We start from the raw sequence: 26550 nt of genomic DNA, 5'->3' as shown, positions 1-26550 counted from the left end.
GAGATTAATAAGTAGCGTGAGTCATGTGAATCTTTTACTGTTTTAATTTGGTCTTCAGGCGACTTCTATGACACTTTAACTCATTTCACAACACTATACGGAAACTTGTAGACACTAAATTGTGAAAAAAGAAGTACTTTGCTTGTAGAGTACATGTTTTAAGCTGCATTCTAGCCAGCAAGCTTCATATATGAGCAATACAGTTTTTCCGAATTGAATATTGAATAGAAATCTCTAAAGTAAACACACATCTTGCTTTACGCACAAGAAAAGCAATATTATAATTTGTAAATAAGACAACAACAAACACGGAGCTGATGCATTCATCTCTTGTGGGTACTGAACTGGTATATACTGTATCATATACATGCGCCTTCGGTAAGGAATGATAAGGTAAGGAAATTACTTTTCATGTTTTCAGGTGGAGAAGACCAGGCACTACCTGCTGCTGAGGGAGAAACTGGAGGCGACTCTGCAGGCGGGACAAGACGCACTTTACAAGAGCGGCGACATCGGCGACTTTGCCAGGACTCCCTCCATCACCAACAGTCCCGGCAGCGGCCCCGACAGCCCCAACCAGAGGCAGAGGGAGCTCGCTGCTAAGGTGAGGGCTGCCGTCTGACGCCTACATTCTGCCCTAGTTTGTTTCTATAAAAATAAAATAAATGTCACTGTCCTCTTTCCAGTGTCTGCGTCTGCTGATGCACACCTTCAACAGAGAGTACAGCCAGGTGAGCAGCAGTGCCAGTGAGAGCAAGGTGAGCCCCAGCCCAGGCCCTCTAACCCGGCCCGTCAGTCCTCCCTAGCTTAATGTTAATGTACCTTAAATATTCCTCCCTTCCAACTACTATCTATGCTAATTGCATCCATTCATCATTCTTTGATTTGATCCCTTATTATTCAGCTTTTTTTCCCTGAACCCTTCAGTTTTATGTTTGAGCTCTTATGTTTTCTGCCTTTACAACCAGATCTAACAGAGCTGGGTTGAATACACAAGTATTTCTTAGTTTATTTGAAGCCGTTGAATGAAATGTGCCAAAAGTTGAAAGACTTTTTTTTTCTGAAATTTTAATAACTCAAGTTCAGGTATTAGTTTTGTTTTTAAAACCCCATTTAACCATAAATTACAGCTAAATATCTATCCTAAATTGCCTCACAGGCTCTTGTCTGGAGACTATTCGGCCTTTACTAACATAACAGCGCTGCATGTCCTCGCTAACATCCTAACACGCTAACAAGCCAGGGGCTCTTAGACATACTTTACATCACAGTACATTTCTAGAAAGTGACAAAGTGTTGATTGAGTTGTTTTCTGAATGCATGTCTGTGTTGTCCGTGCTTAACTGTTCGCTGGCATGTTTTGTCTCTACCTCTGCGTGTCCGTTTTGTCCTGTGTGTCCTCGTTATTGTTGTTGCTGCGTGCGTCCGTCTGAATGTGTGTGTCTGTGTGTGGGCACGGGTGTGTTGTAGCTTTCTGAGATGTCAGCATCGCTCATGAGAGAAGCATCCTCGTCTACACTGAGCACGCTCACTCCCTCCTCCACCTGCCCCTCCCTGATCGACGGACATTACGACAGCAGGTGAGTAAACGCATCCTCAACGGTGTCACTGGACAGAACTTTAGAAAATACTTTGTTTTTAATCACTTTGTGATAGATTGGCGAGAAAAAAATGAAAAGAAGGTATTGCAATCTCCCTCAGCAGTTATTTGGATTGCTGAACATATTGTTGTCGTTGTGCAGACTCACTGATCCTGGTTCGGGGGCATCCACACCAGACCTGGACCCGTACAGCCCCGTGGACAGAAAGAAAGCTCTCAAAGGATGCTCCTTTGTTCCTGACATACAGGAGATCCGTGTCAGGTTAGTTCAGGAAATATTTTGAGAAGATATTTATCATTTAATGTTACTTTATCTGCCAAATGATCCAAAGTGTGACCTCAAGGTCATGAACGTGTGTGATCCGTCAAGTAGTCTTTGCAAATATTTAAATCAATGCAGAGATAATTCATTTTTCTCCGAATAACAATTTTCTTCTTTAAATGCAGTCCGATTGTGTCAAAGAAAGGTTATCTGCACTTCTTGGAGCCGCACGCCAGTGGCTGGGTGAGGCGTTACGTTGTGGTGCGCAGGCCCTACGTTTACCTGTACCGCAGCGAGAGGGACAGCGTCGAAAGAGCTGTCATCAACCTTTCATCTGCCAAGGTGGAATACAGTGAAGACAAACAAACATTACTGCGGGTATGAGTAAAAAACTATTCAAAAGAAAAACTAATCACTCAATGTAAACTCTGCTGTCTGAAATTTGGTTACTAATCTTTGTTTTATGCTCTCAGACTCCGAACACATTTGCTGTGTGCACTGAGCATCGTGGGATCTTATTGCAGGCCACCAATGACAAAGAGATGCATGACTGGCTGTATGCTTTTAACCCTCTGTTAGCCGGCACCATCAGGTAGGTCTGGGAAACTATCCTTCCACTAGCCTTTTATGATCGCAGTTTTAACGGACAACCAGAAAGAAAGTTGTAGAAAAATCCACAATAATTCATTGTGTATTAAACACTAACAGGGATAGTTTTATTAATATAATCAACTGTTAGTCATGCATTTATGCTGTTGTTGTATGCTGTTTTTTTAAACTACATTTTAAATTCTAATTACATTTTTAACTCCTGAAGTCCAGAAGAAAGGAAAATTTATGATAAAAACAAAACAAATGACCAGCTGTTGGTGGGGGCGGGGGGCGGCGCTCCAGCGTCCTTGTCACCCTGATGTGGATTGAAGCTTTATAGAAAATTCATACATTCATAAAATATTAAATAAACTATGGAGTTTCAAGCATAACATATAAAAAAAACGTGAAAAAAATATGTATGTGACATATAAATATATTTAAATGGATCTCCATCAGGTTTTCAGAAGTTAATAAGGGCTTTTATAATCTGCACGATTTCAACTTTTGTAATAATTTGTGTGAAACTATATTTTTCTCTTTAGAAATGTCCTGGGAAATGATTAAACAATAATTAAATGGGTTGTAAAAATAAAATAATTTACCTTCCAGGTGCACATAATGTAACTTCTTCTTTTATTTCACTTTCCCATTTTGCAAATATTTGATCTCTTCACAGGTCAAAGCTTTCCAGAAGAAAGTCGATCCAGTCGGTCCCATCTGCTCAGAGGATGTGAGAGGTGAACCAGCCTGGAGGAAAACAATACCCATTACAATCTAAAAGCTCAGCTCAGAATCCTGCTCTAATGAACTTCAACATTATAATGAACCTATCCTATGTTATGACTCTGCCTCTGTCCCAAAAAACAAAACAAAAAAATCACTTGATTGCTCAGTCAAAAAAAAACAAAAAAAAAAAACATCCTTCGTCTGATTTTACAGTCACCTCCTCGAACCCTGCATGGTGTGCTCCTTTCTGTCCTGTAGATGAATTAATGAGTAAAAACTAAACTCCCACACCCATCGATTAACTTACTGCAGCTGGGCTTCGGGACTAGGTCTTATTAGCTGTCATATACATATAGGCGTAAGTTGAGGTTAGTATCTAGCAAGCCCTTTAGGTCAACTATCAGTACTGAAAAAGGTCCCAGTAGTAAACCAAATGTGAACGATTTATTGGATCTGGGAAAGAGTGAAGGGAGAACATCAAAGCAGATGTTTCTCTATATGGACTGAGTTAAGTGCAGAGATGATAGTTCCATGTACATCTACAGTACCATACAGATGCTGTACATTACCTCAGTTTGGGTTGGTTTGGTGCCCTACAGCACAGTGTTTCACTGCAGAGGTTTCAAATAGCAAAGGAATAAATTGTTAATCATCATTTGAACACTTTAGTAGCATGGGAAGGTATTTGTTAGGACTAATGGGTAAGCTGTTGTCTCTGTGTCATTTTTTTTTGTATTTGTTTTATGAAAACTGAGTTTGTTGGCTTGACTAAGGCAAAATAATTCACAATAAGGAGAGATAACCTATGTCCTTCCCTTGCGCTTGTATATGCTTAAACCCTAGCAGGTGTTATCATGAAAGAAAATTTATTATCACTGTTGTGAGTTTTCTGCACTTTTTTTTTTCTTTTTGTGACAAGACCACTAACAGTTTTGTTGCATGGCACTTTATTGTTTTTTATTGAATTAACATATCACTTACTCTGTTGTTTTAACCAAAGCACTGTTTTCCCATGAATTGCTTTTTTTTTTATTATTGCAAATTGCTGTTGTGTTAGCAGGCAGTTCTGAGGGACAACAGGCTTTTAAACCGATAGTTCGACAGTTATTGGAATTCACTTTGAAATACTCTCACGTGGGGTGAAGATGCCAAGATGAATGTTGCTCTGATGCTCAGATGAGTGGTTAAGAAGACTCTCCAGGGGAGGATTTGAATGTCCCAATGCAAAGTTAGGAGACAAAGGGAATCAGAAAGCCTGGCTCTGGCACCAGTATTTAAAACAGGCCTTATTCTACCTGCGATCAGTAAAAAAACAGCTATCACTAGAGAAGGTTAAATTCTTTTTTGCTCGCTTTGTAGAGGGCTAGCCTGTTGGTGTCCCTAGTGTTTTTGTGCTAAGCTATTCATGCCCTTGCTTCGGTCTCATATTTAACAGAGCGCTATAGGAGAGAGTAATCAGTCCGTTTGTTTCCTTGCACTTGGGTGAAGACCAACCACGATACACCTTAGCTTGATGCAGGACCTACATAGCTTTTCTTGAACTCCTGGTAAGAAAAGAAAAAAGTAAATGATATTTTATATGAAAAGAACTTTTATTATTATGTTTATTTATTTATTTATTTAATTTAATCAAACAAGCACTTATTCTGTTGGTTGTTGCCCAACTGACTTGCTGCATCCAATAAGTTAACTCTTTCCTCTTGTAGCTCAGTAGAAAGGCCTAATTGGTGATTGATTGTGGACCTGTAAACAGTTGAGGGCAGTTGTTTTGCTCAGACAAAAGCATTTTCCATGCACCAGAGAGTGCCTCCCTTTCTTCACTTGTTTTTTTCTTTTCTCCCCCCCATCATCTTGAACATTAACACTGAAGTTAATAACACCAGTCCAAAGTTTCAAATTTGATGTGGAGTAACTTTAGATGCTGTTTTCTTTCCCCTCAATAATCTATGTTCATAATTTAGAGAATAAATAGTATCAACAATTCATTATAGTTACTATCTGCAACAGTACAGAGTATATTTCATTATCAAGTGTCAATGTTGCCTTTGTAAGCTATCTCCTTGTTAGCTTTTGTACTAGCTTGTGGATATTCGGCAGCCCGATGTGTTAGAGCTCAGTATAGTTTGATTGGTATGGTGTTGTTCTGACTTTCATGTCCAGGTAATATATATTGTTACTTTTATCTTTCTGCACTATACCAAGGTGGCCCCCCAAAATTACTGTCAAAGCAATAAAGGAGCAGAGTTAGGTTATGTAGGAAAAAAAGTAATGTTAGTAATGTCAATATTCAATTCTTCACCTACTGAGATTGATATAACGTATCTTTCAGAGGAAAAGAAAATACCAACGGCATGGTCAGTCAGCCAGTCAGCCTTTGCAAAGTTCCTCTGGTCTCTTTTCCGGCTTTTCCAAACTTGTTTGAAAAACCCGCTTGTGGTCAGAAAGCAGAAAAGCTGTAGGACCCTGTGTGCCACAGGCCAACCAACCTGTTGAGCAATGCAGTGTTTTACATGAATTATTTAAAAAAAAACAAAGAAAAGAAAAGCATTCCTTATTTATTAATTATTTCGGATACGTTTTTGGGTCATCTTGGTATAATCGCCTTTAACATGTCCAAGTATATACTGTGTTGTCTGCTGGTACAGAAGACAAATGGAAAGTTTTATTTCTAAGCTTTGAAAGCCTTTATTATCTTCTGTTACTTTATTGCACATATGTACAAAGCATCTTTATGTAATATTATTTTCTACCCTGGTGTTTTTGAAATATTTGGAAAAGATGTTTTCAAAAAGAAATTTTGGTCCTGAACTTAAGGAGAAGAGGATTGGAGACATATTAGCTTCAACATTTTAAAGCAGCTCAACTGCATCAGATTGCATTAACTTTTTAGGTTACAAAAGATAGTACCAAGGGTGTGACGATAAAAACACTTTGTGAGACAGTTTCAGTGTGCTCATTAATCGTTGAAAGGTACACAAATCTATTTTTTGTTATTGCTTTTAAACTGTCATATCTGTGGATTAAAGCATGTAAGTAGACGTGTCTTCAGCTGACCCCTGTCCCTCTCTCCTGCCTTACTGCTTGCTAATGACAACAGCTTTCCACTCCCGAAGTGCTGCTTGTAAAGTATTGTCATTCTCGATCCTTGTAACGAATAACTGGAAACCTTCCTCTTGGCTCTGTCTTGTACATAAATGAAGATTTCTGTGTTGGGTTTCATCACAGACGATTTAACTGTCCTTTCCTATCTATACCATGATGAATATGAATAACGGACCTGCTGCTTCGTCAAGCGTCACCGCAGAGTAAAGAGTGTTGTTCAGGTACCAGATTCGCGCAGCTGTTTCGTGTGGGGGAGATCTTCACGTTGAACGATCCCAGGTCTCTCTACTCTCGCTTGGAGCTGCTTGACAGAAGCAACGACAGGTTTCAGCCTGTGACAAAGTCTTAATCTCAGTGCTCATGTTTATCTTTTGAGTGTTCTGGAATTTTTTTCTCAAATCTGTGGACACATAACAAAAGTTGTCAAGAAAAAAAGTAAGGAATAAATAAATGAGTGTTGAAAATGATGCAACATCAAATCTTTTGTATTTTTTTGAGTTCATAAGCATGCTGAACCCAATTTCAATGAAACTGGGATCAATTTCCTGTCATCTGCTTTCAATTATTTTTTATTTGAAGAGTGCCAATCATATTTGTAAACAATTCAGTTCAACAGGATCAAAACTTACCTTAAATTCTCTGTTGAATCAAATACATCAAATCTTGTATTATGTCCGTAACAACAAAACTGCGACTGCTGCATCTGATGTGGGGTTTCTTGAATCTTTGAAGAGTATGAACACATCTCAAGACATTGTGGAGTGAAATGTGCTGCCCAGTGTCAGAAAGCTTGATCCCACTCTTAGGTCATGAACCCTCTGACAGGATAATGATCCGAAATACGCAACAAAAAAGTCTAATAAGACATTGGGCTATTCTGAAGTGGTCTTCTATGAGCTTCAATTTAAATCGTGTTGAACGCCTGTGGAAAGAACATGAAACATGATGTCTGGAGAAGAAAACCTTCAAACGTGAGACACTCGGAGTAGTTTGTTCATGTGGAGTTGACCAAAATACCTGTCTACAGATGTACAAGTAATAATAATAGCATTAATAATAATATTACATTTTATTTATAGGCACCTTTCCCGGTTCCCCAAGGTCACTGTACAAGAGGACACAACAACAATCACACAAGGCAATGAAACAGAAAAAAGCAAAACAAAGTCTCATTGAAAGTTACATAAAGTGCCTGCTTGCAGCGATTGCCTCAAACGGTTGTAGCAATCTGTGCAAGTTGAAGGTCACATCATTCGTGTCAAGGCCAGTTCCATTTTTTTTTATTTTAATGTTTATTTAACAGGGACGATACATACAACATTGTCACAAAGAATGAAAAATGTGATGCATACAAGATGTCTAGCTTCAGCTAATTTGCAGTCTTTGTCCCTGGTCAGGCAAAAGAAGGATAAAAGATACTGAATACAAAATACAATAATACAAATACAGTGAATAATGCAGTGAACAGATATCATAAACAAATAAACACAGCTCCAAAATTTAGATTAAAAATTGCACAAGTTAAATACATTAAACATTATTAAAATACTGTACTGACAGTGACTTGAGAGAAGTTAATGTTCGCATTTCTGCTGCTGCTTAAGCCCATGTTTAGCTTTGGCACTAAACATCCTTACTTCTGTTTGGGATTTTATTTCTGGTGGTAGAGAATTCCATAGGTGTGTACCCAGCACTGAAAGGGATGATTGACCAAATGTTGTCCTGCATCTTCTAATTTTACAATTTTTGTTGCTCATGCTCCTTGTCATTGTACCACAGTTGTCTGCTTTGATAAAGATCTGTGACATTGCTTGTGGGGCCAGTCCGCTGACACACTTAAAAACAACTTTCAAAAAAGAGGATTTTGTAAAGTTGGAAAAAGATAACAAATTATATTTCTCAATGATTTTACAGTGATGCCCCTTTTGTGGCTTCCGATCTAAAATTTTTAAAGCTTGTTTGTGGAGTGAGAATAGTTTGGTCTTTGAAATGATTCTGTTGAACCACAATTCAAAAGCAATGTCTGACACTCATTAGTCAATTTTCAGTAAATTATTGTTTTTGTATTACTTTTTTTCATCTTCAAGTTACTTCCGTGATCATTGTTGGGTTTTCTTTATTTAATGAAATGCTATCTACAAATTTGTTTAAGACTAAACAAATTCCATAACCCTCCATGACTGACTGTTACAGCTACAAAAAACATGTCGAATCATAATGACTTTTTGGTCAACTCTCTGATAACTTATTATAAAAATAAATAATAATTTAATTTAATAATTTATATTTTTAAATAATAAAAATAGCTTAATTCAAAATTGGAACTATTTTTTACTTCAAAATATGATGAACACTTCAAATGAAAAAAGATAAATGTTTTTGTTTTATTAATTTCTGGCATTATAAGGATAACTTTAGTCCTCCTGATTCATGTTTGTGGTTCAGCCTTTTTTTTACACCTGTTGGTGTTTAAAGTAAAAGGCATGTAGGTACCATAACTTCAGTTAGTCACTGTACTGTTCTGCAACACAACATGTTGTAGATTAAACTCATGACCCCAACAGCACAGTTTTTCCTCTTATTTTCAGCCATGGCAACCTTGTTAATGGGTAATGCTCTTCCCATTTTGGTTACATAATAGTTTGTACTTTTGCTCCAGGTGAACACACGTGCCAGCCTGCGTGAGGCTCCGTTCCATTATTGATTATGTTCTCACCGTATTTTCGAGCACAGCAGGGCCAGTCAGACTCATGTCCTGCTAGAGGCAGGAATACTGGCCGGGGCACAAAGGCCTTGGACTGAGTCAGGGGGCGTCGCCTCTCATATTTCTCTCTCTGTTATCTGCCTCTACCAGACGTGCGCATGTTCCTTTGCGATGTGTGCACTGTGTCCACAAAAACCAAATCGTTTACAGTGTAAGTTAACCAGTTACATGTTCCCCTAATATCACACAATATACATCAATGGTAGTAGTTAACCTGCAGTTTTTTTGTTGGCTTTTGGGCTCAGATAGCAAAGCTAGCATGCAGTAAATCAAGAATGCTGCAAAAAATGCTGCAACATAGCAACAGAAATTCTACCTTTTGTTGTTAGAAAAGGTAAAGCATGAAATTTCAGTGGTTCGCTTCAGGAAGCATGCCATTGACAGTCAGCTTTGCATGTTCTGTAATGAGACTTGTCATCACTTACCCTGAACATGCATGGTTCTCTACAGTGGGCTATTTTGTTTCCTACATACATTCACAGAGCTTTCGTTCTATACTTCCAGCTCCAGGTCACCCTATCCCACTCCTTTAATTATGCACATTAAGAAGGCCCCCCATCTGAGGTTTGGACCCAGGTGATCCTTCTCCTTGGTTTTGTTGTTCAGTGGTTTCTGCTGGGGGAAGAGCGGAGGACCAGGCTCAGGCGTTTATGACTCATTTTTCCTCCTTGCTTAATTCACCTCTCTTTACTGCATCGTCTGAAATGTAAGTACAGTATTGTGACTTGAAGGAAATGCTCCAGCTTTTTACTCACGGCAGTTACTGCATGCACATTTACATGAGTAACTTTGAACTAATAATCATTTATTTCTACCACAGAATGTGCTGTGATTTTCTGTTTTATAAGAAAAATATATAATAGTTTTGTTGGCGCCACATTCACTGTCCAGGATCCATTTTCAGCCTGTGTTTTCACATTGGTGTGTGTGTGTGTGTGTGTGTGTGTGTGTGTGTGTGTGTGTGTGTGTGTGTGTGTGTGTGTGTGTGTGTAGCTACTAGTCTGTACCATTTCAGTGATCTCAACCTCTCAGAATGATTTGGAGCAGTCCACTTATGTGTGATCTGTCAAATTACTTTTTCTTTTTTTGTTGTTGCAATTATCAGTCTGAGTTTCTGTTCATGTCTTTTTCAGAAAGTGGAGCTCCTCTTTTCTGTAGTACCAGAGTGTACACAAGCAACATCATCATGGACAATAACAAGGTGACCAGACATCAGTATATGGACAGAAAAAGGTTTTACTTCAGAGCCCTGGTTCACAGGGACGTAGAGGGAAACAAATGTTCAGTAAATGCTGGGTGAGCTACATTAACTTTTAACAGGAGGGAGAGCGGCACTGCGCTGTCAAAGCTCCTAGCAACAGCTCATGTCTCATCATTAAGGCTATCAGACACTACAGAGATAATCAAGTTGGGCTTTTTAACTCTATATCAGTAGTCAGTTACGGTATTAATTAAACATCCAAAATGATGTTGGCCCACCCAGAATAGAAATCCTAGCGCCACAGCGGTTTGAACATCTTGTAAAACTGTTTTGTCCCACTCGAGCTGATGTGTTGACACATTAACTTTGTTTTGATTGGAGTCCCCCATGGGGTCAGGAGTGGGATTGCTACCTGTTTGGTGACTGAAATGTTTTGATTTTGTTCTTTAGCTTTCTTTTCAAATATTGCTCATTCCTGCTGTGTGCGTCCCCAGCAGCCGGTGAAGGAGGTGCTCCCCGTGCCTCGCTACCCTTCCCCACCTCCTGTGACCTCCTCCTCCCTGAGCCCACCTGCCACCCAGCAGAAATACACTACAAACTCCCTCCAGCACATACAGGTGGCTTCCTCAGGTGATCAACACAGATACAGAACCACGTTCACATGTACTGTAACTATTCAAATATAATAAATACATTCATTATGACGGTCCTTCCTGAAATACAAGCTACCCAACATTATGTAACCAACAGTGAACCATAATTTATTATATTGTTTTTACAAAGCACATCACAGCATGACCTTTGTCATATTTGCTTACAGTGGTGACATCGCTCAACCATTTGAGGCCTCCAGAGAGGGACCTCACGCCAATGTCTCAAATGAAGACTATCAAGTCACTAAGACATGCTGGCTTCACTGCAGTATTCACGGGACCATTGGTGAGTTGGTTGTTACAGCCACAGCCTTCGACATGAGCAAAGTGTTTTACCAATCACACTAGTTTAAAACTCAAGCATGTGACTTACAGTGCCTTCAAGATCAAATGGCATCAGTATAAGTAACACAACATCATTAAAAGACCCCAAAATATGCAATTCAATTATTTTTAGATGTGTGTATACACTCAGAAGGCCTTTATAGTTGTTTATATGAACAGCTGAATGAGAAACACAAAGTAGAGAAGTTAGGAAGGTTAGAAAAGCCTTTATTTGTTAATGATGGTGTTGAATGAGATTTATTTCACTGCCAAAAGCATCTAAATTAACTCTGACAACTTAGCAATTTAAATTACTTGATAAGCACAACCCCATATGTTAATGCTGCTACTTTATTTGTTTTTTATATCAAGATTTTTGATTATAAAATGCATACTCTCTATGCTGTTTAAGTTCCATGCAGAAGAAACCCCAGATAAGCGACGCCAGTTACAATCTTGTGGGCGACAGTTCAATTCTCCTCAGGGTTAATTAAGTATCATTGAAATGAATTGATTGAAGTCCAGTTGGCTCCAGATTCTTGACTGTCCACAGTCACCCGTACTCTTCCATCTACTGTCTCATCTACAACACTGTGGCACGTTAACGAATCCGCACTGCCAGCTGCCCGAAAAATGATTGGAAACTCCCTGTTTGGAAGAATGAATCAGCAAACGGATGATTAAGCATCGCTCAGGTTACTTCTGGGAGGAGTTACACTGTTAACCATGTGTAATGAAAATAAAGCTGACTGGTGACTGATATCAATAAGTGTGTGTGTGTGGGGGGGACATCACCCAGAAGAGTCGTAATAATGATGATCATACAATCTTTTTTTAGAGGAAAACAGCAACAATAGTATTATCTTAAAATGTTTTGACACTGAGGGTTTTCTTTTAAATATTAGCCAATTTTGAAAAGTAAACCATCAAATGAAGATGATTTAAATATTAAATTTACACATTTTCTAATCTCACTCCCTTCAGGAAATCCCTGGTGTTTGAACTGTTTTGATTGTAATGCCATGATCACAGAAGACCAGTTCTTAGACACACAAAAAAAAAAAGTCCAGTGTTAATCAAATGTTAGACTGCGCATGTAGATTGTGTTATATAGGAAAGACAAAATGAAAAACATAAAATTAGCAATAGAAATGGAGATGAGCCGTTTTCTATTGCGGGACATTTTAATTTAGCTGGACATGGAGTCTCTAGTTTGGTATTCATGGACAATGCAGGGCCTTCTTAGAGGAGTTGGGGAGATACACAAAAAAAGTTTTTCAAACTTTTTAAACAGATTAACCAAGAGGTCTGAATAAAGAGCTGTTGTGGGCATCAAAATATAAAAACATTCAACACATATGTGGATTTGATTACAAGGATTTTATAGGTGATCGTGTGAGTCCAGGTGCCACTTTCACCCCTTTTTTACATGATCAAACACTGGCAGAGGCTTGACAGTGAGGAGGGGCAGGAGCTAGCAATTGTTGATGTGATCCTGGCGGACATCGACTCCTTGGTGCCCACACATGACGAAAGTGGATGCCCCATAGCAGAATGGAAACGACAAGTGATGGTGCGGCAGCTACAGGTCAGGCTGCAGGATGAGGAGGAGCAGAGGAGACAGGTACTCCTAATTTTTATTTCTGCTCTGTTAAAAAAAAAGAAAGAAAAGAAAAGCTAGCTGGCAAAATGCTAAACTGTTTTTCAGCATATTGTCTTTCAGGATTGTTTTCTAAAATACATTTGCATCTCTAACAGGACATGGTGAATGGTTATGTACCAGTGGATGGTTGGAAGTACTCTCAGACTCACAATGCTGTTTTGGGACCATTTGGTGAACTCCTCACAGAAGAGGACTTGGTTTACCTGCAGCAGCAAATTGAGTCCGTTTCACTCCAGAAACGCTGTCAGGCCTTTGAGCTGGAGCTGACCAGGCTGACTGAAGAGCTGAGAGCAATTTTACCTGACCCCATTGTGAACATTTCTCTCAACAAAGAGGTCCTGCAGCAAATGGACACTGAGGGGAAACTACATCTGTCTTTGCCCGTCTGGTGCAGTCGTGTCTCGGAGATTGTTAGGAGCATGTCTCTGCTGGTGGCCAATCTGACTCAAACGACAGAAAGACAGAGTGAGCGGAGGGTGGTGGAAGGCATGATGGAGGGGATGAAGGGTTTGCACGGAATTAGTAACGTTTCAAGAATTGATTTAGAACAGAAACTGATGCAGCAGGCACAAGAGATGGAGCAAACGGCAGCGGAGGCCTCCAGCGGATATAGGATCCCGCACATTGGGATGGCATCCGCTTTTAGCCATCGTTTGGAAAGCAACAGTTATAGCAAAGCGCGGAGGGAGAAGGTGGAGAGGGAAATCCAACAGTCTGGGGTGTCGGTGAGACACCTCAGATCTAACTTTGAGGGTCAAATAGGTTGCATCTATCCCTTTGCTGGGGTTCTACAGGAAGGACAGGGGTTGAAAGGCCAGATAGGAGCTTCAGGAGGAAGCAACCACTATGCTAACACAGACCTGAGTCATGATGTCTCAAAAAGACGCATACCTGTAATGGAGACTACCAGTTTAAGGAAAGAGAGAATAGTCGTTTTGTTCCTGAGCCACTGGAAGAAGTCTGCATATGCGATCTCAGTGAGAGCAGCGAGGCAGAGACAGGGACAGGCTGCAGCGTCGGGTAGAGTGACAACGGCACAGTCCCAACAGAAAATCCCCTCCATGTTTGAGTTCTGCCAACAACGAGGCGCCGTGGACAAGATGCTGAACTCTTGGAGGAATAAACTAGAGCTCAAAGATGCTCAGAAGACCTGTTTGTCCTCCTCTTGTGAGCTCTCACAAATTCCACACTCCCAGCTAACCTACTCCCCAGAGCAATTCCTGCCAGATATGGATGGTGTTGTGATGAGTCATGACAGCTTGACCCTTGACCTCTTTATGCTTGGCTACTTCCACATATTAGAGCAAGAGCTGTCGCCCGAGGAGAGGAAGATGAGGCATCTCCTCTGCTTTGAAGTTTTTGACCACGTAGGCAGCTTCCCCTGGGAGAAGGTGCGGGACTTCCACAAAGCTGTCCTCCTGGAAATCCAGACGGGGAGGCGACAGTGGAGCGACGGCTTTGAGGACCTCAAAGTCAGCTTCTTTGGTGAACCACAGTACTGCTGCTGCCCAGCGTCATCGTCATCACTGCTGCCAGAATCCAAATCTGTGCCTAAGGTCATAGTCCAAAGTGCCACTCCAGATTACAGTGGCAGTGACACAGACTTATCCTGTTTCAACAAGGAAGAGATTTGTAAATATATTGATCGCAGCTTTGCTTTTTGGAAAGAGAAGGAAGCAGAACTGTTTGATTTTGAACATTAAGCCCTAAATTGATATCTTTGCATACAATTATGCTGAAGTGACTAGTTTGGAAAACTGATGGCTACTAAATAAAACTGTTTGGAATATGTTACTGTACACTTTATGTAATTATAGTTGACTCACTTGTTTTACATAAGCGGACTGCATCCAGTAACCTCTAAAGACAGAAAATTATGTGTGTTATTTTCATTTGAAAATGCCATGTGGTACTTTTGTAAAAGGAAAAACTACAGAGTTTAGTTTAGTTTATTTAGGATCCCCATTAGCTGTTACACTTGGCAACAGAGAACAAGGCTGTAGATTCTCATAAATTGCTAGGATTTCATTTTTACTTTTAGAGACTTTTAGATACGTGAGAATAACGGTACAATCGTTTCTGTGCCTCTGTGAAAGGATTACTGTCAATAGTAACTCATATAAAGACATACAATTCAGAATGTCTCTGCCACTGTGTAAAAACTTTAAATAAGAACACTTACTGGTTTTCTTTCAAAACTTGCCTATAGTTTAAAACTGAAAACGTACTTTCCTTAAGTTTTCTAAAATGTTTTCTAAAATGTTTTCTAAAATAAGTTAATTTGGCTTTGAATGGTGTTTTATCTTGAATTTATAAGACAACTTTTGAAAGTGGAAATGCAGGGGCTCTCAAAATTTGACTTTCTTTTGCACTGACAATTAATGGGAAAGTGACTGAAAAAAGATGATATAAATTTCACTGGCATCAAGGTCAGGAGCATTGGCATCTGCAGACTCTCTTGATCTACAAAGCATACTGTTTTGAGAGGATGATGATATGCTTATCCCTCACCTGCTCATGCAAACAGCAGCTTCTTGTAATACTGTACATGCACGCTCTGTACAGTAGATGGTGCTTTTTCCCCGACTGTCACACAGATGTACAGTACATATCAGGCAACTATACGTGTTGTGGCAAGGCTGGGAATCAAACCTTCCAGTCGGAGGCTGGTCTGCTCTACCTCCTGGTCATAGCTGAACGGTATGTGTAAGAATGAGAAGCTTACTGGTATTATTTCCAGCTTAGTTCAGATGCCACATTTATAAATGGCTTTGGGCATGACTCAAGTACTCAAGTACTCATGTATTTTTGATCATCAATGACACATGAATATGGCCCGTCTCCCATTTTGAAAACTACCACTTTAAAATAATCTCAAGAATGTTTGACACAATTCAGATCCTTCAGATGCCATGGCAACAGTATAGCACTACAATATGAAACATCTTTTGACAAATAACTGTAACCCAGGCTATAGAGACCACTTCAGACGGACAACGACTGAATATAGAAATACAATCTTTGTTTAGAAATCCACTGGTTAAAAACACATATACAAAAAGCACGTTATCCCAAAATATATAAGGTAATGAACGATAAAAGACAGGTTGGCACACAATCACAGCAGTTATCCCAAATGCTACTGTGGTGTTTAATGGCTTTAACTTAACCTGGTCCAAAGCAGTGACCACCCAAAGTGTTGCAACACATGGAGTCGACGAACCCCGTCTCCCCACAGCACGATGTATGGCACAGCGCGGTGCATCAGCTCACTACAAACAACCACATTCAAATGACCCCTTACTCATAATACAATATGAATAAACGTAAAAGTAGTGCATCAACCACCATACACAAGAGAGAACTTACATCTCTATGCAGATTGTGAATGCCGTCTGTCATGCGGTATTGCGCAATATATACAGGCACTCTTTGCAGCGTGGAGCTGCTACTCACTGCGTCCTCCCATTCCACTTTTGACTTAAAATGCAACTCTCCACTCTCTTTTGTCAAGAGCAACCTGTCTGCTGCCACCTTCATGGAAAATGTTTGTCCCAGCTGGCTCAACACCACATAATTGCACACCTGGGCCAGAGACACGACCCCCATCACCTGGCCACACTCACCCCCCTAGAAAACTTAACCAGGGTCTCACTGATTGCCCGGTTTGCCAGCGCCACCGAAGGAGCCCGCCCCTGCCTGTATATGCTCCAGCTGAGATGCCCTAACCCCTAGCCTTGTACTCTTCCCACTTTGATGGTGGATGGCTGATCACGGTAAATTAAAGGGATTAGAATGCACGCCTGCGTTGCTTCGTCGAGACCGGTGGCTCTGCAATGGGGAACTGGTGTCTTCCTCCAGTGTACTCCCTTTTCTGAGTAGAGACTGTCCTGAACCTTCTCCCTGGTCCCCCTGTTGGGACTGCCCTTCCTTCTCTGAGCTCTGCTCACCCTGTTCGTGGCTAACACCCATGGGATCACACCCTGCCTCGCGGCAGTCTTCTAACTCACTCCGAATGCCCACACATATCAAACTATCATCTTCACTTTCTTCACTTCCACTCTCTGCGATTTGCATAGCTTTGCCATCTCTTTCTCCCTCGCCCCGTACACCAGGACCACATCGCCGAAGCTCCGAACGATGTAGATTCCTGGGTGGTCCTGCCGCATCAACAGGCACCACGGTATACACCGGCTTTCCGGGCCCCAAGCGCTTGACTACCCGATGGGGAACGGACAGCCATAAATCCTGAATCTTATTCCTACCAATCACCTTCCGATTTCGCACATAGACCCACTCTCCTGGCTGCAAGTCTGCAACTGTTGATGGTCCCCACGAGAGTTTAATGCTTTTTGCATCTGATCACTAGCATGTTCATAGGCCACCTGCAGACCCACTTGATGTTGCTGCACCAATTCTGCAACCCCTCCAACCTCATCCTGCTTTCCTCCCAGCATGAGGTCCAAGGGCATGCAGGGGGTTTGCCCAAACAGGAGAAAGTAAGGCGAGTAGCCAGTACTCTGATGTTCAGTGGTGTTATAAGCATATGCAACCTCAGGCAAAATACTCTGCCCATTTCCTCTTCTTCCGTAAGGGAAGGGCACGGAGGAGGTCATGGAGTGTACGATTAAAGCGTTTGCACTGCCCGTTGCCCCGCAGATGGTAAGGACTTGTCCTACTCTTCTTCATCCCATACAACTTGCAGATGGCCCACACTACTTCACCCTCAAAACACCTGCCCTGGTCTGAATGCATAAGGCTGGATCCAATGTTTAACCAGACACTTAGCCACCGTGGTAGCCTGTTGGTTATGGGTTGGAATGGCAACCGTAAACTTTGAAAACACATCAGTCAAAACTAATACATTTTCCCTACCATCGGAGGAAGGCTCCAAGACTGTGAAATCCATGGCCACCACTTCCAACGGCCTAGATCCCAACAAACTCCCCATTGCGGTCACTACTCTTGGCTGTGGAGCTTTTGACACAATGCACCTCTCACAGGATTTACAAAAATCCTCCACATCCTGATACATCCCAGGCCAGTAGCACCGCCCGCTTACCAATTTAAAGGTCCTTTCAATACCTTGGTGACCATGACCCTCATGCATCTGAACCAATACCTCTCTTTGTAGTGCCCTAGGCATGATTAACTGCTCCAGTTGGCCTTCTCTTGGGTTCTCTCGCTTCCGATACAACACACCCTCGCGTTCTACAACCCTTTCCCACTGCCTCAACAGCTCCATTACCCTAGGGGACTCTGATTGTCTCTCTGCCCACCGCCAGTACTTAAGAAAAGACGCTACTTCCCGATCTGATTGATGCAACTATGATACTTTTTTTTCATCTTGTTTTGGTGAAATACAGAAATACAATTTGATGCAACTGGCTCTTATGTTGCTATATTTAATCAACATTTTATCCTTGCATTCAATAATCCTGTAATATCAGAGCAATGCAGTTAGTAGACCCTAGGAAACTTTTTCTACATTAACTATTTTTTATAAATATTTAAATAATTACTTAAAAAAAATGTTTTGAACACAAATGCTTTCATAAATGCCAGAGAAGCTTAAGAGTTAAACAGCTTTGACACACTGTTGTTGCTAAAATATACTAAATGATTCATGGACTTTGTGTGTGCAGTATATATATCCCTTAGAGCACTAAACCATTATTAGACAACAGAATGACAACAGGCCTTTTTGGAAATCAGGTAAAGGAGTGAAAGTGATAAAAATCATAGTGGATCATTTACTTCAAGAACACCATCCTTAACTGCAAGAACAGCATCTTCACAATAAAGTGAGCATATCAACCGAGTGAGCATTATGCTGTGGCAATATTTGTTATTTCAGTGTGTGAAAACTAAGACTATAAGGGGAAAAGGGATGTTGTTAAATGGGAGTTTCATTATTCTTCCATTGTTGCACATTCATGCCAAATACCTCCCCACCCGAATTTCCATACATATTTTTATTCGCACAAATATTTTTGACACAATGGAAGAGCAAAAAAGTGATGAAGCAATCAAAAAAGATTTTAAGGCTGAAAATGATTCTTTGCTCGCACCAGCACAATGTGGCAAATAGATGAAGAAGGAAGACGTAAAGTAACGTTGTGTGTTATGACCATTGGTTGTATTATTTTACCTTAATTCAACAGCCCTGCATGTTTTCATTAATCCATGTAAGGAGCCGCCAAAACTATGTTTTCTGTTGAGGTAGAATATAAAGTTAAGAGATTGAAATAGGTGAGGTCGCGCAGGCGCACTAGCGCCGCCGCTGACAGGAGGATGGTGCGCTGCATTCCCATCATTCTATGAGGACAACCTGCGCATCCACCACCCAGAAGGAGACTCCGAGCCGTACGAACATTTAACATATCCCAAGTTGAGATCTTTATCTTCCACCATGTCAGCTGGAGGAGATTTGGGGAACCCCCTGAGGAAATTTAAACTCGTATTTTTGGGAGAGCAGAGCGGTGAGTCAACGCTGGGAGGTTTTCGGATTATCCACATCAAACATGCATGCATGTTGAAGGCCATGTATGTAATCTGTTTTGATTCTGAGAGGCTTGATTTAAGTCAGAATATGTAGGTTACTGGATGGCTTTAGCGTATATGACGCCTATATGTTGCTTGTTACGCCATCCGAGGCTGTATAATTTGATTAAAGAAGAGGGCGAAATAAAGAAAAATACATTGTTGAATGAAATATGACTATCGTACTTGCTCACATTTGAGTGCCATCTGCAATGAATAAATCTATGAAAATTGTGTGTCATAATTCACATCGTAGCTGGCGACATGAACGTGGATGTTTTGATTTGGTGCAGTGACCGTCAAATATATTCATCCCGTTCCAGATTGCTGGGTTAACTGAATTTACTTACCTTATCTCTGAAATGTATTATCCTTTATTCCACTATATTGCAACGTTTAATACCTCGTTCACACATTTCCTTTATTTTTTAGAGGTGATAACAAACAGTCCCCCCTCCACCCCCCCATGTGTCAGTTCGGGACACACCCTATGGCTGGCGATGTCTGTAGCATCTCCAACCACGCAGTCTCCTGCTCGGACCCATAAATAATCAAAGAAAAACCTTCTTGACGGCGCCATGACATTATACTATATAGTCAATAATCCATCTATTGAGACTTCTGGTTTGATGTCATGGCACAAGTACAGAAAGAGCTGATCGATACTGGTTTAGCGCTACAAGACTGCCTCAATACGTGTTCAGATATTAGAGATCCTGAATGGCAGCAGATGAGCCCACATCCTATAAAAATGGAATAAAAGCACAGAGGAATTAGGGCTTATATGACACAAGCTGGATTGCCAGTGTTTGTCTTCCTGTGTGTGCTGCATGTCGACTAAAAGCCTCCCTGTGTGTTTGTGTGGCCTGTACTGCAATGTTGCTGTCCGTGGTGCTGAAAAGGCCTGGCGTGGCCACTGCCCATGTCTGCTTTCAAAAATACTGCTGTTTCACACAGAGCTCTGCGTGCTGGCAGGGCTCTGGGAAAAGTCGTGCTTCGTCTCTGATAGAAAATGGTTCTTGGTTTAGTGTAAATAAAGCTGGAGTTCACTCTGCTCACCTTGGTCCTTGAGGCTCCATCCTTCTCAAATGCAGCAACATTTATTACATCTTTAAGTGCTTTGCTTTCTTTCTTTCTTTCTTGAAACTGCCTTAGGTATTTAGTTGCCTTCTTGCGCATTATTTGTGACTAGAATTTGTGATTTCACCTCAGTCACACATTCTCACGCACATGTGTTTGAGAATGAAAATCTGTGGAAATGAAACAAGTAGCTGGTCAATCAATATTGTTCATTTTATTGATATTGATTCAGTTCATTTATTAAAGAAAAACAGAATGGAACAATGCCAGAAAGACAAAGAAAAATTGATTCACATAAACACAAAAATAGAAAATATTTTCTAAATGACATGACACAAACAGCTGTACAACAGTAATAACAATCATGCGTGATTATTGCTAAATCACAAGAACTGTCAAATATGTGAAACCTGGGACATTCCTTATTCATATTATTGCAAAATCAATATAATTAAGATTTTAACTGGCAGATACTATGATGAAACATCACAGCTGCAGCTTGAAAAGAAAATAACACTTTCAACTATTTTATAACTATTAGTATAGTTTAGTATGGCACTCTTTTTTTTAAACTGGTGGACCTCAATACAACATTTTGGCAGTAAATGTTTAATAAAACATTTTCTTGAAGAAAGAAAATCTATCATATATTAATACATTTTTTTATTATATTTATATTATATATTATATTTATATTTATATTAATACAATTGATTTACTTCGTAATTGCATTATCTAGAAGACAGTTTGAGTGTCAAATTATCTATACAATCTTTGGCTTTTTCTGCCATTAAACTAAGGAAATTATTATTATTAATAGTAATTGTTATCAAATAGATATCTCAGTCATCTTGGTAATTGTTAGAGTAGCAGTAGTTTAGTATTGAAGTCTTTGTATTTGACATTAATTTGCTGTCATTTTGTCAAAGAAACATATTTGTATCTGAAAAAGGTTTACAGAAATGTCTCAAATATGTGTTGGGAGAATCTTGATATTCTCAACTAACGAAATACATATTCATTTTTCTGTTTCAGTGGGAAAAACATCTCTCATCACCAGATTCATGTATGACAGTTTTGATAACACATATCAGGTGAGCAAACCTACAATTTAACATCTGAATTCATTAGGCCTCACTGTTTGATGATAGAAACATGGTCTATTTCTCCTTGCAGGTATAGTGATATGCTGTGGATCTACGACACTGAGATTAGTAGTTAGATTGTATTTTTTTTATTTATGTTTGGCTCAAAGCACTCTCTTTTTGTTCTTTCTTCTTGTGCAGGCCACCATTGGAATTGACTTCCTATCAAAGACCATGTACCTGGAAGACCGGACAGTAGGACACCTTGATTGTCATTTAAAATGTGCATGTAGAAACACACATAGTGAGGAATTAATCTACTAGTCGGGTTTTAAGGAGCCAGCATCTTGTAATGTCTTAGTTTCCACACTATTTTGACTAATTCTTGATTTAATTTGGTCAAATATTGGTTTCTTCACACACTAACATGATTATCCCAAGGTTATGTCGAGTAGTAATAGCTTTTCTGCACTGACTTTTCTTGCTATAATAAGCTTTACCCATGGATCATCTTCTTGTGCCAGTATTAGCACAATGCATGTGTCAGAATATTATCTTCCGGAAGCCTGCACATAAGCTGATACTAGCTTATCCTCATGGACACAGCCTTTACATTTGTACAACTTCTGTGCGGTGTGAGAGTTAATGCTGACCAAGCTGCTAAAGGAGTGTGTTTCTGTTTGTGCACACATGCAGGTACGGCTGCAGCTGTGGGATACAGCTGGACAGGAGCGCTTTAGGAGCCTTATTCCAAGCTACATACGGGACTCTACAGTGGCTGTGGTTGTGTATGACATTACAAGTAAGTTACACTGCAAATCTCTGCTGATCCATGTTTTTGAATGCATAGGACTGTCTGAATGAAACATTGTTAGATTTGCAGGTATTTAACATCAATGAGGTGAAATAGATTGGATGTTAAATGACACTCTGGTCTCCACAGATGTGAATTCATTCCAGCAGACCTGCAAATGGATTGATGATGTCAGGACAGAGAGAGGGAGTGATGTTATCATCATGCTAGTAGGCAACAAGACAGATTTGGAGGAGAAGAGGTAAATATACTGGCCCATTATCTATGATGTTTAGCTGCAGTTTGAATAACTTGAGAAATGAAGTGGTTGAAAGCAACACGTCAGCGCTAAATGAATCAGCTTCAGATGTTGGGACTGGTCTGATTTTCCTGTAGGCAAATCACGATCGAGGAAGGAGAGCAGCGAGCCAAAGAGCTGAACGTCATGTTCATCGAGACCAGTGCCAAGACAGGCTGCAATGTCAAACAGGTGATCCCTGCAGTTACACCATATTTCAGAGCTTTTTGGGCATGTTTTGATAGCAGATGCACAATCCATCACGTGTGATTGTGCCACCAGTGTAGATAAATATGATTTAAACAAAAAAATATGCAAAGCAGTGGTGAGAGTATGGTGTATTGAGTGTATATCCAATATTAGCTGGCTTGAATAAAAGGGAGAAAAAAAGAGTACTATACTGTAGTTTACAAATATCAGCCTTGTCAGTGCAATAAAAACATAGGTGGTTTATGATATGAAATAATCACTGGAGTGCTAAACTTAAATACAAGTTCATGTCGGTTTATGATACTAAAACATCAAGATTGCGGTGTTACTATTGAGATTTAAATTGAATCAGATTGATATGGATAACTAATGTTTTACTACACAGTGCTCAAATTTTGATTTTTCCATAGAAAAATTAAAAAGGTATCAGATATATTATGCTCATAAAATCTTTCAGGATAATATTTTCGTCCTAGATTATTTATTGTACAACTGAACACAGTGCCACGCCAAGAAAAAGGAGACAATCCTGGACATGCAGACATACAATCGAATAAATCAGCCCAAAATACTCTTTAATATGCATCTATGCACATTTTAACCTTCTTTTTCCAACTCCAACTGTTTCTTTTTCCTGTTTCCGCATCTTCCATCGTATATCTCCATCCTCTCTTCGTCTCTCCACCCTCCTCTTAGCTGTTTCGTCGAGTTGCAGCAGCCCTACCTGGGATGGAGAGCTTGGACGACGCAAACCCTGAAGGCAGTATCCTTTACATCCACCGTGACTCACCGTGCAGAGAGCCAAGCCGCTCAGAAACGGCCAGCTTATTTTTAATCTCTTAGTGGTTGTTGGCACTAGTACAAACAGACAACAGAGCCTACTGTCTACAGATGCATCAGCCATTTAACCGTTTGTGCTTAGTGGGGAAGAAATGCTCAGATCCAGAAGGGCCCCTCGGATGCAGGGGTGTAATAGCACCCCCTAGTGGCTCAAAGGGGAACTACAGTAGGACAGGACGCGTGATGGAGGATGGATGTTTGAAGAAGGTGAGGGATATGACGATATCGTGACCTATCACCTATACACAGTACTCGAGTTGTAAAAAAAAAAATCAGGGGGGATGGTGGATTTTATCATATGGGGACAGATAATTTGTGCTGATTACAAATAATATAATATATTACAAATAATAGCACTGAACAAAACACCTGCAGAAATACTGCAGGAATGACATAGCAGCAGTTAAATGCAGCCTTCTGTAAGCTTTAAATATCCACTGGGCTTACATCAAATACATCAAAACACAACAATAAAGACCAGTTTTCTGAACTTATCAATATGACTCTGTCCTTCACAGGATAAGTAAAATGGATCACTGCAAAAACTCAAAATACGAATATTTGTCCTATTTCTAGTTAAAATGTCTCATTTTATTAAAAAAAATCTTATTACACTTAAAACAAGACTCATCACTGGAAAAAACAACAATTTTCACCTGTTTCAAGTAGATTTTCACTTGAAATAAGTAGAAACATCTGCCAGTGGAACAAGATTTTTTTGCTTGTAATGAGAAGATAAATCTTGTTCCACTGGCAGATTTTCCTACTTATTTCAAGTGAAAATTTACTTGAAACAGGTGAAAATTGTCAAATAAGTTATTTTTCTGGTGATGACTCTAAATGTTGAAATAGCAGTAATACCACATTCATTGGTGAAATGACATAAGGGATGGAAAGGGGGGATGATTTTGACCGTTTTTATTTCAGGGGGGATGCCATCCCCCCTCATCCCCCCTCAACTCGAGTACTGCCTATACATACACATATAAGTCTGTTAAGAGATATTGTAAAGTGTTACTGCATCCTATTTACTTAGAAAACTAAGAAAATAGGACTAAGAAAACTAAGAGAATTACTAAGAAAATGCACTGCATAGTTGCCTGTGGAAATTGAAGTCTTAGTATTTGCTGTGTTACTTTTCCTTAACTCAACAATTCCCAGTGATCGACATCAAGCTGGACAAACCAGCAGAGCCCACCGTCCCTGAGGGTGGGTGCTCGTGTTAATGCAGAGCTTTGCTTCAACAGCTCCCTTCACACCATAGGCTTGTTGTGTTGCTTATTACTGGTTAGCTTCCAGTTGACTTCTCTAATTGGATATAGGATCTGGGGCTTGTATCTGATTGGATAAATCAAATGTTATCTTTCAGTCTTGTTTAGTTGTAAGATATTGTATACTTTGTCAATATGTAAGTGACTGGAGGAGAAAAAGGGAAGAAAAAAAAAATACTGCAATGAAAATTAACAAAAAACAGTTTGGGAGAAATAAAAAAGAAAAAAAAACAGAGAAAAACAGGACAACCGGAGGATTTCTTTTCGCTGTTATGTTTTGTATTTTTTATATATAAAAGGGAAAGCACCAAAAATGATGCCTAAACACAATAGGAGAAAACGTTGGGGGTCAGCCACTTTGCAGATGGCTGAACACGTCTGAATGTCTGCAGCACGCATGCACGCTGATCTGATCTTTGATCTTCGATCTTTGACCTTTGGCCTGCCCTCCAGGGTCTCCATGCTCTGGAAGGGGGCTGACTATCTAAGAATGTTTTATAGCATCTCTCTATAGCATCTCATGACAAAACGTATCACATTTGACATTCCCACAAGAGTCAACTTTCAGTAGATTCACCTAACAGTAGCTGTGAAAATGTGGCACTCTATCTCTCTATGGGTTTATCTTTTATAGAACAAACTGTACTGTGGTTAAAAAAAAGGTGATAATAAAAAGACAACTTACTATCACAACTTCCCATCCCTACATAGCTCTCTGCTGTTCCTTGCTCCTTCTCTCTCTTCCTCTCTCCTTCCAGTTTTCCCCATCCCTCCATCCCGGTAATACACATATGAAAACCCACTGTAATGCACTGCACTGTATATAATAATGTAATATGTATGTTGTGAACGTCCCTCTGTAGAAGTGGTCCTTGTTCACCAGTATGAATTATGTAATAATGTTTAACGATTAATAAATTACAGATTAAAGGGCTTCACTCTCCTAACCATCTACATTCACATTGTAGTAAAATGGTCTATTTTTATTTTATCTTTTTTTTTTCTGAAGAAAATTTTCAAGAGTATTTTTTATAAATACTCTGGGATTGTAAAACATACAATAAGAGAGAGAGATTTAAGGTAAGGATGACTGTAACCACATGACTGTTATTTGTTAAAGGTTTTTGGAGATTTAATTATAGAGAGAAAAGATTAATGGATAATAATCTTCATTTTTCTAATTTCTTGTGGTGTTCCATATACTACAGTGCCTACAGTGCCAAATGATAGGTTCATTCAGAAAGCCTCCCAAAAAAAGTTTCATTTATACAGTAAAGACTTTACTTTGATAGTTCCCCTGTTCTTTAGTTCTCAAATTCTAGTTTTGCTTTCAAATTACTCAAATTACTGGTATTCATATCTAATCCACTTTTGCAGTTCACAAATATTCATTATTGGAACTTTATCCTAAATAAATTAATAGCCATGTGCCTTTTCATAACATTTTTCTTTTGATTCTTATCTTTATCTATTTTATAATGCTTTAAAAACTGACCATGTTTTAAGTGTTTTTTTATGAAATAGCGCAGATATTCAAAAGT

At 39.7% G+C, this 26550-nt stretch overlaps 3 protein-coding genes across 7 annotated transcripts in view; all 3 read left to right on the top strand.

Moving 5' to 3' along the window:
• Positions 1-6749, top strand: part of kif1ab (kinesin family member 1Ab) — a 29135-nt gene extending 22386 nt beyond the window's left edge. For all 5 annotated transcript variants that reach the window (XM_061732280.1, XM_061732279.1, XM_061732277.1 and 2 more), the window contains 7 exons: positions 422-604; positions 687-758; positions 1471-1580; positions 1743-1862; positions 2048-2240; positions 2336-2454; positions 3133-6749. In XM_061732280.1, coding sequence (XP_061588264.1) covers positions 422-604; positions 687-758; positions 1471-1580; positions 1743-1862; positions 2048-2240; positions 2336-2454; positions 3133-3190 — 855 coding nt within the window. In that variant the 3' untranslated portion in view covers positions 3191-6749. The remainder of the gene's footprint in view (positions 1-421; positions 605-686; positions 759-1470; positions 1581-1742; positions 1863-2047; positions 2241-2335; positions 2455-3132) is intronic.
• A 5906-nt stretch (positions 6750-12655) lies between these two features.
• Positions 12656-14670, top strand: LOC133452216 (espin-like protein). Its single transcript, XM_061731435.1, has 3 exons — positions 12656-12850; positions 12985-13358; positions 13494-14670. The coding sequence occupies exons 1-3, from the start codon at positions 12656-12658 to the stop codon at positions 14590-14592; spliced, it is 1668 nt and encodes a 555-aa protein (XP_061587419.1). The 3' UTR covers positions 14593-14670.
• Positions 14671-19167: 4497 nt separating this feature from the next.
• On the top strand, positions 19168-25953 carry rab6bb (RAB6B, member RAS oncogene family b). Its single transcript, XM_061731120.1, has 8 exons — positions 19168-19371; positions 21548-21606; positions 21799-21852; positions 22294-22399; positions 22541-22652; positions 22787-22880; positions 23595-23661; positions 24900-25953. Exons 1-8 carry the CDS (start codon positions 19302-19304, stop codon positions 24962-24964), a joined length of 627 nt encoding a protein of 208 aa, XP_061587104.1. The 5' UTR covers positions 19168-19301; the 3' UTR covers positions 24965-25953.
• The last annotated feature ends 597 nt before the right edge of the window (positions 25954-26550 follow it).

Source organism: Cololabis saira, chromosome 10, assembly GCF_033807715.1.
Source record: "Cololabis saira isolate AMF1-May2022 chromosome 10, fColSai1.1, whole genome shotgun sequence".
Taxonomy (NCBI): Eukaryota; Metazoa; Chordata; class Actinopteri; order Beloniformes; family Belonidae; genus Cololabis; species Cololabis saira.
This window is presented reverse-complemented; position numbering and strand designations above follow the sequence as displayed.

Coding starts and splice junctions, on each gene's coding strand:
- LOC133452216 (XM_061731435.1), top strand. CDS start 12,656: ATGATCAAACACTGGCAGAGGCTTGACAGTGAGGAGGGGCAGGAGCTA. Junction 12,851..12,984: donor AGGAGGAGCAGAGGAGACAG/GTACTCCTAATT, acceptor CATCTCTAACAG/GACATGGTGAATGGTTATGT. Junction 13,359..13,493: donor ACGACAGAAAGACAGAGTGA/GCGGAGGGTGGT, acceptor GGAGGCCTCCAG/CGGATATAGGATCCCGCACA.
- rab6bb (XM_061731120.1), top strand. CDS start 19,302: ATGTCAGCTGGAGGAGATTTGGGGAACCCCCTGAGGAAATTTAAACTC. Junction 21,853..22,293: donor TGTACCTGGAAGACCGGACA/GTAGGACACCTT, acceptor GCACACATGCAG/GTACGGCTGCAGCTGTGGGA. Junction 22,653..22,786: donor ACAGATTTGGAGGAGAAGAG/GTAAATATACTG, acceptor ATTTTCCTGTAG/GCAAATCACGATCGAGGAAG.